At 40.0% G+C, this 10,640-nt stretch overlaps 1 protein-coding gene across 1 annotated transcript in view; it reads right to left on the reverse strand.

The window, feature by feature from the left end:
- The window catches only part of LOC143983303 (cytokine receptor-like factor 2), a 59,407-nt gene extending 56,509 nt beyond the window's left edge, over window positions 1-2,898 (reverse strand). Inside the window, exon 1 of the mRNA XM_077482828.1 lies at window positions 2,757-2,898. Coding sequence (XP_077338954.1) covers window positions 2,757-2,850 — 94 coding nt within the window. The 5' untranslated portion in view covers window positions 2,851-2,898. The remainder of the gene's footprint in view (window positions 1-2,756) is intronic.
- Between the last annotated feature and the right edge of the window lie 7,742 nt (window positions 2,899-10,640).

Here is a 10,640-nt window from a genome sequence, read left to right on the forward strand (position 1 = left end):
TCTCTCTTTCTTTCTCTCTCCTTTCTTTCTCACCCCCTCTCTCTCTTTTTTCTTTCCTTCTCTCACTCTCTCTTTCTTTATCTCCTCCTTTCTTTCTCACTCTCTCTCCTTTTTTCCCTTTACTTCTTTCCCTCTCTCTTTTTTTCTCCCTCTCTCTCTCTTTTTTCTTTATTACCTTCTCCCTTTACTTTCTTTCTTTCTTTCTTCCGGTGGCTATAGCTGACAGCAGTGGTTATTATATTCTGATTGCAGGGAAACCTCCCATTGTGAGAATACAATAACGCATCATGAGGGATTGCCCCATCAACACTAAGGCTCGGTTCACACAGGGGGCGACACGACTTGCCGTGCCGCGACCTGCCGCGACCTCAGCGGCGACTTGCAAATGACTTCTGTATAGAAGTCAATGCAAGTTGCCCGAGGTCGCCCAAAAGTAGTACAGGAACCTTTTTTCTAAGTCGGAGCGACTCGAGTCGCTCCTCTTAGAACGGTTCCGTAGTACAGAACGGGGGCGACTTGTCAGGTCGCGGCACGGCAAGTCGTGTCGCCCCTGTGTGAACCGAGCCTAAGTGTGATAATGGGGGAATTGAGTGGTTTTCTTTCCTTTCCTTCTACCTGTGGTGGAAAAAAAGAAAATGGTATAATCTTTGGGCTGCTTAACCTCCCTGGCGGTATGATTATTTCAGATTTTAGGTGCTAAAAGCGGTACAATTATTTTGCATGAAAATTTGGCGTTTTATATTGTAGTCTGTAATTCTTAGGAATAACTCACTTAAATCTGTCCAAACCAGAGTCTAGCAGACATCCCGGGTATGATAAAGTTTGAAAATGAAATCATAAATTATAATATAATAACTGTACCAAATAATAATATAACAATAATAAAAGTGATTCAATAATGTAATCAAATCGAAAACACTGAAATTTGCTCAGTTGCAGAATTGTCTCTGTCATTACATAATCGCTATCCCTCAATTCTGCGAGTGATTCTAATTTATTATCGCTGTTTTCTAGCTGGTCTAAAATCATTTTTGATGTAAAGGGACAGTTTTGGTTGCTATGGACAATCTCCAGTTTCCAGGCATAAAGAACAGTTTTTATTATATAAAACTGCATGCAGGGCACTTGACAGACACTAGGGACAAAGGGGATGTGAAATAATTACATACAGCAATGTAATCTGTAAGATTACATTATACTGTATGTATAGTGCGTGTTTTACTTTTTGAATTTGGCGCCGATCTCCGTCCCCGTGCGTCACAACGCTCGCAGGGCACGGAGATCGTCTCCGTGATAGATCGAGCGAGACATGGCTCACTCGTACAGCTCGGGGACATCGCTGGATCCGAGGGAGAAGGTAAGTAAACATCCTCCTGGATCCAGTGATGCGGTCCCGTCTGGCTCGGGGTTACCGCTTTTGGTATAAAAATTCCACCCCGAGCCAGACTCGGGAATACCGTCAGGGGGGTTAAGAGTGTGTGTGTTTTATGTGTATGTATATGTATGTATATAAAACACACACACACACACACACACGTATGTTTGAGCTTTGGGGTGAATACCCTAATGCAATAGGCTGCACACACCTATCCGTAAATGGTTGTGCAACCAAATGTTTCCCCTTCTATATTGAAACTGATCATATTTATTTTACCAAAGCAGTTAGTTTGACTTACTGCATAGCCACAACAATTGTCACAAACTGCTAAATTTGCTTAAAACCAGTAATAGCCCCAGCAGCTTGTGTAGCAACTGAGATTAAAGTGAGCCTATCAAGTATTCACACTTCACATGAATCAACAGGACACATATTAGCATTATCATATCACATTATTATTTTAATAAAAAGTAACTCTTGCCATTAATACAAAAAACATGTTGTTAGCTTATAGCATAGACGACCTACATACACATGGTCTTTGGCTACCAATCTTTACTGTAGAAAGTCTATTTGTAATCAGTGGCAAGATACCAAAAACAATAAGAGTTGTCCCCATGTATCTAAATTAATACAAAGTTTTTATATATTAAAGCATATTGAAGCCCAAACTTTTTTAGTTACATATAGGCTAGGGAATAGTTAAAACCCCTGTTGGTTGTCTTTGTTTTATTTTTGCTGTCTGTATTTCATTAGAGAGAATGTATTCCCATAGACACAACAGGATGTAAGAGAAAATCTCTCCAAAATAAGGGAAATCCCATCTTAGACAATAGTTACATGATCAAGTGTTCTCATTGGAAAATAACCTCTCTTCTCCTGTTTTGGTGTCATCTTAAAATGTAGTTTTTTTTTCCCACTTTTTGGGACAATAGACAAACAGACAAAGTTTATCTCTCCATTGAGCACACAGACAGCAATACAACTCTGACAGAGGTTCTAACACACACACACATCTAAAACTGTTGGTTTCTACATGCATAGCCATGGTATACATGCATATCTAGTAAGCATTAAACAAAGATAAAATTTCTCCTTATAACGATTATAGTAATAGTCTTTACAATTCCTGTGACCAGTCAAGCAAGTGACGTTGAACTCTTATGCAGTACTATAAATTGTAGCAGAGCATTATAACAATGACATCAAATTGAAATACCAAATGTACCCTTACCTTACATTTAAAAAAAATGACAGCCGTGATTTTATGTCATTCGCCATGTAAATACAAATTAAAAAAATACATTTATTCTAAAAAGAAAACAAAGTCCCAATACTTCTCCTGCAGCTGTCAGACTAAAAGCATAATTGAAGTTACCTTCAAATTCATTGATATTTGCTTGCCCATCATTAATTAGTAGAGTGTAGAAAAGAAGTAACATTTCCAGCGCCAATCTTTCCCTGTGAAACATTTGATGTATTGCAAGGCAGACACCAGGCTTTTTTATGACTGCTGTGACCCATTGTCAGGAAAAAAGATCTTCACTGATTTATACCAAGGGAAACAGTTTGAGGAAATGACAACAGGAAGAACTACAATACAGAATATCAATATATACAATATATGCATGGTTCTGCGACAGCTACAGTCAGATTTTATTTATTATTATTAGAGTCTAGAAATTAATACACAACTTGTTTTGCAAAGATACCAACACCTTCCTATTCTTACTGTTCTCAATTCTTAATGGTTATGTATTTTAAAGTATGTATCGATTGAAAAAGCAATCAATTTAATAAAACTACAGTATGTAATATCTGCAATGTTGAAAACAAATGTTTCGCACATGCTTTTGCTTTTGTGGACAGCAATGTCAATAAGAAAAATGATATCAGATTTCACAAAGCAGAAAGAAGGCATCCATAACTGGGGTCATTAGCTGCCATTTTGGTAAAGCCTACAACCAGATTAATGGATTTCTCTGCCATGTATATGGTAGGCAGCAATTTTAATGCCGTGTACACACAAGCGGAATGTCCGACAGAAAAAGTCATACGGGAGCTTTTCATCGTATATTCTGAACGTTTGTATGCCTCATCTGACTTTTTTTTTTTTTTTTTTTCGAAAATTCTGACAGACCTAGAAATAGAACATGTTCTAAATCTTCTCGACGGAACCAATTCCTATCGGGAAAACCGCTCGTCTGTATGCTGTTTCGAAGGACCAAAAACAAAGCATGCTCTGAAGCAAGTATGAGATGGAAGCTATTGGATACTGGCTATTTAACTTTCTTTTTCTAGTCCTGTCGTATGTGTTGTAGGTCACCGCTGATCGTGTGTATGCAAGACAGTTTCAGTGGAATTCTGTTGGAAAAACCTTCAGAGTTTATTCCAACGGGAAAACCGGTCGCGTGTACAGGGCATAAAGTGACCAAAATGTTTTTTTTTCCTTATATTTTTTCTGCTGTCAAATGTCTCCCTTCTTTGCAAGCGCAATACCTGCATTTGTCAAACAGTGAGTTCAGCCGGTAGCTATTTGGTGACACCTGTTGAAAGGATGGTGTGGCCACTTTGCATGTTTTTTTTGTTTTTTTTTTTAATCCTTATGGCTAAAACTAGAAAAAAGTTTAAAAATATTATTTGCAATTTGTATTTTCATTTGAAGCATACAGGTGGAGCTCTAGCATTCATTTCATGTGTTTTTTCTCTCTATGCTTCTCTTCTTAAAGTTCTATCCTTTCCTCACTATTTATAAAAAAAAATTTAGATTGGAATTAAGACGTTAACTGCTATCCATTGCCATTTTCCTGGCTGTCATGTACATCCTTGATTTTCAGTGCTTTGAAATGGGTGCTTGGTATGGATTATGATATGCATGTCTTTTTACACATTGAAGTATGCATTGTTGCACATTATAAATGACACGCAAGTGGTTGCAGTCATGACATTTCATATTTATTACTGTAGTACCTGTGACTGACACAATTCCTTATTCTTGATAATAGTATTGCCTAACCTGCAGCCATTATAATCTGTAATCTAGCAAAAAGGGTGGTAAGGTTGGGCAGGTGTCCATGAGTATATGAAGTTGATAAAGTTGGTGTAATTGGAACAAGCTTGTTTCCAGGCTTGAATCTCTAGAAAGGAAACGTATGTTGTGAACCGGAATAGCCTGGCTTTATTACATCATCAATTCCACTACATAGGGAGCATGCAATATAAGAAAAAGGGGTCTTGAAGAAACTCAAGGGCATAAGTATGGTTAACAACTGCTGATGAGTGTCTGGAAACATTAGCTTTATGAAAAGTAACCATCCTCTTGGATTATTACAAAAACACAGTCTAAGTCATCCAGAGCTACGTGTAGTACTATTCTTGTTAGTTCAAAAATTGCTGAAGTCTATAAACACTAAATTATTTAACAACTTCAATACAGGGCACTTATACACCTTCCTGCCCAGACCAATTTTCAGCTTTCAGCGCTGTTGCACTTTGAATGACAATTGCGCGGTCATGCTACACCATACCTAAATTAAATTTTTATCATTCTGTTCCCACAAATAGAGCTTTCTTTTGGTGGTATTTGATCACCTCTGGGATTTTTATTTTCTGCTAAACAAATAAAAAAATGTTGACAAAAAAATGTTTTTTTGTTTCAGTTACAAAACTTTGTAAATAAGTACGTTTTCTCCTTCACAGATGGGCACTGATATGCTGCACGGATGGGCACTGATAGGCGACACGGATGAGCACGAGTGGGCATGGATGGGCGGCACGGATGGGCACTGATAGTTGGCATGGTTGGGCACTGATAGGTGGCACTGATGTACTGTAATGTATGGTACTGATGGATGCCAATCAGTGCCAAACAATAATGCCTGCCAATCAGTGATACCCATTGTGGGTACTGATTGGCATCCATTGTGGGCACTGATTGGCATCCCTGGTGGTCTAGGGTGGCATACCTGGTGGTACAGTAACTCAAATAACCATTTGTTACAACCAAGGTATACAGAATACCATCTCTGAACACACAACACATCGAGTCTTGAAGCAGATGAGCTACAGCAGCAGAAGACCACACTGGGTGCCACTCCTGTTAGCTAAAAACAGGAAACTGAGGCTACAATTCACACAGGCTTAACAAAATTGGACAATAGAAGATTGGAAAAATGTTAAAAAGGAAAGAAAGAAAACAATGGCGCACCAACCTTGTGCGCAGGAGTGTTTGTTTTCTGCTATTGGAAAAATGTTGCCTGGTCTGAGGAGCCTCGATTTAAGCTGCAATATTTACATAGTGGGTCAAAATTTGGCATAAACAACATGAAAGCATGGATAAACAAGCAGGACAAAACTCTGAAAAGCCACAAACTGGAAAAACACTTGAAATCCCATCTTTATTTGGAACAACCGGGGTCACATCAAAACAGAATCAAAAAATCCACAGCAAAAGGAATAACTGGGTACAGGAAACTGACGCGTTTCGCACCGTAATCAGTGCTTACTCATAGCATGAAAGCATGGATCCATCCTGCCTTGTATCAATGGTCCAGGTTGGTGGTGGTGTAATGGTGTTGGGGATATTTTCTTGGCACACTTTCGATTAATACCAATTGAGCATCGTTTAACCACTTGCTTACTTGGCACTTAAACCCCCCTCCTGTCCAGACCAATTTTCAGCGCTGATGCACTTTGAATGACAATTGCACGGTCATACAACACCGTACCCAAATTAAATTTTTATATTTTTTTCCCCACAAATAGAGCTGTCTTTTGGTGGTATTTGATCACCTCTGTGGTTTTTATTTTTTGTTAAAAAAATTGAAAAAGACCGAATTAAATTTTTTTTTTATATATATATTTTGTCATAAAATTTAGCAAACAGGTAATTTTTCTCCTTCATTGATATACGCTGACAAGGGGCAGTGATGGGCACTGATTGCTTACACTGATAGGTGGCATTGATTGGCACCACTAGGGAGCATTGATAGGGGGCACTTGTGGGCATTGATAGGGGGCCCTTGTGGGCATTGTGGTCACTGGCAGGTGGCAATAACAGGTGGCACTGGCAGGGGGTACTGATTGGCACAGATGAGGTGCCTGTGATGCTTTGGGACCGATGTCCCTTTAACATAAGCTGGTGATCGGCTTTTTTTTCTCCTCACGCTGTCAGCGTGAGGAGAAAAAAAAAACAATTACCAATCTTTTGTTTACATCATGTGATCAGCTGTCATTGCCTGACAGCTGATCACATGGTAAGGGGCTTTGACCGGCCCCTTACTCGGATCAGTGATCAGCTGAGTCTCAGTGACTTGGTGATAACAGGGCACGCGCAGGGAGCGTGCACATGGGAGGATGTCCTATGATGGCCTCCCGGGAATTGAGGCCCGTGCTGTAGCCCTCATTCGGCTATGGCCCAGACCTTAAGTGGTTAAACACTACCTGAGTATTGTTGCTGACCATGATCATCCCTTTATGATTACAGAGTACCCATCTTCTGATGGCTACTTCCAACAGGATAATGTACCTGGTCACAAAGCTCAAATCATCTCAAACTGGCTTCTTGAACATGACAATGAGATCACTGTACAACAATGGCCTCCAAATCTCAATCCAATAGAGCACCGTTGGGATGCGGTGGAATGGGAGATTCCCATCATGGATGTGCAGCTGACAAATCTGCAGCAACTGCATGATGATATCATGTCACTATGGACCAAAATCTCTGAGGAATGTATCCAACACCTTGTTGAATCTATGCCACAAAGAATTAAGAGGGTTCTGAAGCCAAAGGTGGTCCAACCTGGTACTAGCAAGTGGTACCTAAATGAGTATGTGTGTGTGTGTGTGTGTGTGTGTGTGTGTGTGTGTGTGTGTGTGTGTGTGTGTGTGTGTGTGTGTGTGTGTGTGTGTGTGTGTGTACCAAAAGGCACACACAGTGCAGCGCTACTACAGTGCAATGCAATAAAATTCAAATTCATTAAAAAATCATAATAAATGTCCCATAAATCAATATCAATCTTGATAGTAGTGCTCCAGTGTTATTATCATATCACCGTGCTTCTCAATAAGCAATAAGAATTATTGAGAAGCACGGTAATATAATAACAGAAGCCCTACTATCAAGATTGATATTGATTTAAGGACAAATTAATTTTTTCATGAATTTTAATTTTATTGCATGTATACATAGAGCGAAGTATAGCATTGAATGATCACTGTAGTAGCTGCCCCAACGGGGCATAGAATTTATATAGATGGTTTTCCTAATCATTTCTATGGACGTTTATATTTATTTCACATGATGCTATCTAGTGACCTTTTGTGGTAATGCACTTGTTTTCTCAAGTTTAATTTCCCTTATGTTATGACACACTTCCTTTTGTATATAATGCTCCACCCTTCTTCCTGTGTTTGTACTTCCTGTGTCATGGATGCAGCTAAAAGCCGCATGTAGCAAGGCACATGTATTCTGCATTCTAACAACACTGTTCTGACTCACACAGAGACCTCTCAGCTCCAAATGCCCGAGCCTCTTCAAGTCTACAACACAAGTGCGTCTATGCAGTAAACCGCAGGAAATGGCAACGGCTGAACCCTAACATACAAGTTGGGGATCTTGTTCTCCTTAAGGACCAGCAAACTGAAAGAATCAAATGGCCCATGGGATTTATTGTAAAGAGCATTCCTATTGATAACGGTAAGGTGCGTAAGGTGGAGGTGAAGGTTTCAAGACAAGGGACTGTAAAGACTTTCATCAGACCTATTACGGAACTTATTCTGCTCTTACCCTTTGGAGAATGAACTTGTTTGCCTACGCTGCTGGATCCTACCTGTGACTTCAAGAAGAAAGTGTCTTGAACTTTAGTTGACATAACGTGAAGCCTTGGATTAAGAGTTATTGTTATTGCATTATATGCATGTTCTTTCTATGTCTTCCAGGACTTTAAGACATCTAGCAAATTACACTGTTTGTTATTTGCAGTTGCATAACTACTGTTCTGATGTATATACAGTGGTGTGAAAAAGTGTTTGCTCATTTCCTGTTCCTTTGCATGTTTGTCACACTTAAGTGTTTCGGAACATCAAACCAATTTAAACAATAGTCAAGGACAACACAAGTAAACACAAAATGCAATTTGTAAATGAAGGTGTTTATTATTAAAGGTGAAAAAAAAAATCCAAACCATCATGGCCCTGTGTGAAAAAGTGATTGCCCCCCTTGTTAAAACATACTATAACTGTGGTTGTCCACACCTGAGTTCAATTTCTCTAGCCACACCCAGGCCTGATTATTGCCACACCTGTTTACAATCAAGGCATCACTTAAATAGGAGCTGCTTGACACAGTAAGGTCCACCAGAAGATCCTTAAAAGCTACACATCATGCCGAGACCCAAAAAAATTCAGGAACAATTGAGAAAGAAAGTAATTGAGATCTATCAGTCTGGAAAGGGTTATAAAGCCATTTCCAAAGCTTTGGGAATCCAGCGAACCACAGTGAGAGCCATTATCCACAAATGGCGAAGACATGGAACAGTGGTGAACCTTCCCAGGAGTGGCCGGCCGCCCAAAATTACCCCAAGAGCGCAGCGACGACTCATCCAAGAGGTCACAAAAGACCCCACAACAACGTCCAAGGAACTGCAGGCCTCACTTGCCTCAGTTAAGGTCAGCGTTCATGCCTCCACCATCAGGAAAAGACTGGGCAAAAATGGCCTGCATGGCAGAGTTCCAAGGAGAAAACCACTGCTGAGCAAAAAGAACATCAAAGCTCGTCTCAATTTCTCCACAACACATCTTGATGATTCCCAAGACTTTTGGGACAACATTCTGTGGACCGATGAGACAAAAAAGGAACTCTTTGGAAGGTGTGTGTCCAAGTATATCTGGCGTAGAAGGAACACTGCATTTCATAAAAAGAACATTATACCAACAGTAAAATATGGTGGTGGTAGTGTGATGGTCTGGGGCTGTTTTGCTGCTTCAGGACCTGGAAGACTTGCCGTGATAAAAGGAACTATGAATTCTGCTGTCTACCAAGAGATCCTGAAGGAGAATGTCCGACCATCTGTTCGTGTACTCAAGCTGAAACGAACTTGGGTTCTGCAGCAGGACAATGATCCTAAACACACCAGCAAGTCCACCACCAAATGGCTGAAGAAAAACAAAATTAAGACTTTGGAGTGGCCTAGCCAAAGTCCTGACCTGAATCCTATTGAGATGTTGTGGTATGACCTTAAAAAGGCCGTTCATGCTCGAAAACCCTCTAATGTAACTGAATTAGGACAATTCTGCAAAGATGAGTGGGCCAAAATTCCTCCAGGACGCTGTAAAAGCCTCATTGCACGTTATCGCAAACGCTTGGTTGCAGTTGTTGCTGCTAAGGGTGGCCCAACCAGTTATTAGGTTTAGGGGGCAATCACTTTTTCACACAGGGCCATGATGGTTTGGATTTTTTTTCACCTTTAATAATAAACACCTTCATTTACAAATTGCATTTTGTGTTTACTTGTGTTGTCCTTGACTATTGTTTAAATTGGTTTGATGTTCCGAAACACTTAAGTGTGACAAACATGCAAAGGAACAGGAAATGAGGAAGGGGGCAAACACTTTTTCACACCACTGTAGTGTCATTTACCATGCACAGCAGAGACTGGTGGCCGGGACCCCTTTAAATAGGCTACCTGGTGCCAATTGGCGCCGAGTGCACGTTCTTGCGCAGTTTCTCTTCATTTCCTTACAGTGACCTTTTGTGGTAATGCACTTGTTTTCTCAAGTTTATTTTCCCTTATGTTATGACACACTTCCTTTGTATGTAATGCTCCACCCTTCTTCCTGTGTTTGTACTTCCTGTGTCATGGATGCAGCTACAAGCCACATGTAGCAGGGCACATGTATTCTGCATTGTAAGCTACAGACAATATCATCTTTTTACCGCATAAATACTACAACCTATTCACCTGTTTGTATCCTGTCATCTGCTGTAACCTGATGTTCAGATTAAAAGCATCTGGTGGATGGAATCTGTATTTGGTGAGTTCAAACTATCTGATGAGGATTATCCTCAGTGATTATATCTTATACAGGCCAAGAATAGTGGTCTCACAAGGGATAGTTGCTTCACAACAATCAGAGTCAGAATAGCTGTATTGTGTATGTCCACATGCTGTGTTTCAATTGTATATCACTCAAAAGGTGCTCACCTCCCACTTTGAATTATGTTATGTCCCTTTAAGGATGCTCAATGTATGCAGTTTGG

Source organism: Lithobates pipiens, unplaced genomic scaffold, assembly GCF_037356315.1.
Source record: "Lithobates pipiens isolate NorthernLeopardFrog02 unplaced genomic scaffold, aLitPip1_a1.2 Scaffold_16, whole genome shotgun sequence".
In the NCBI taxonomy this organism is placed as follows: Eukaryota; Metazoa; Chordata; class Amphibia; order Anura; family Ranidae; genus Lithobates; species Lithobates pipiens.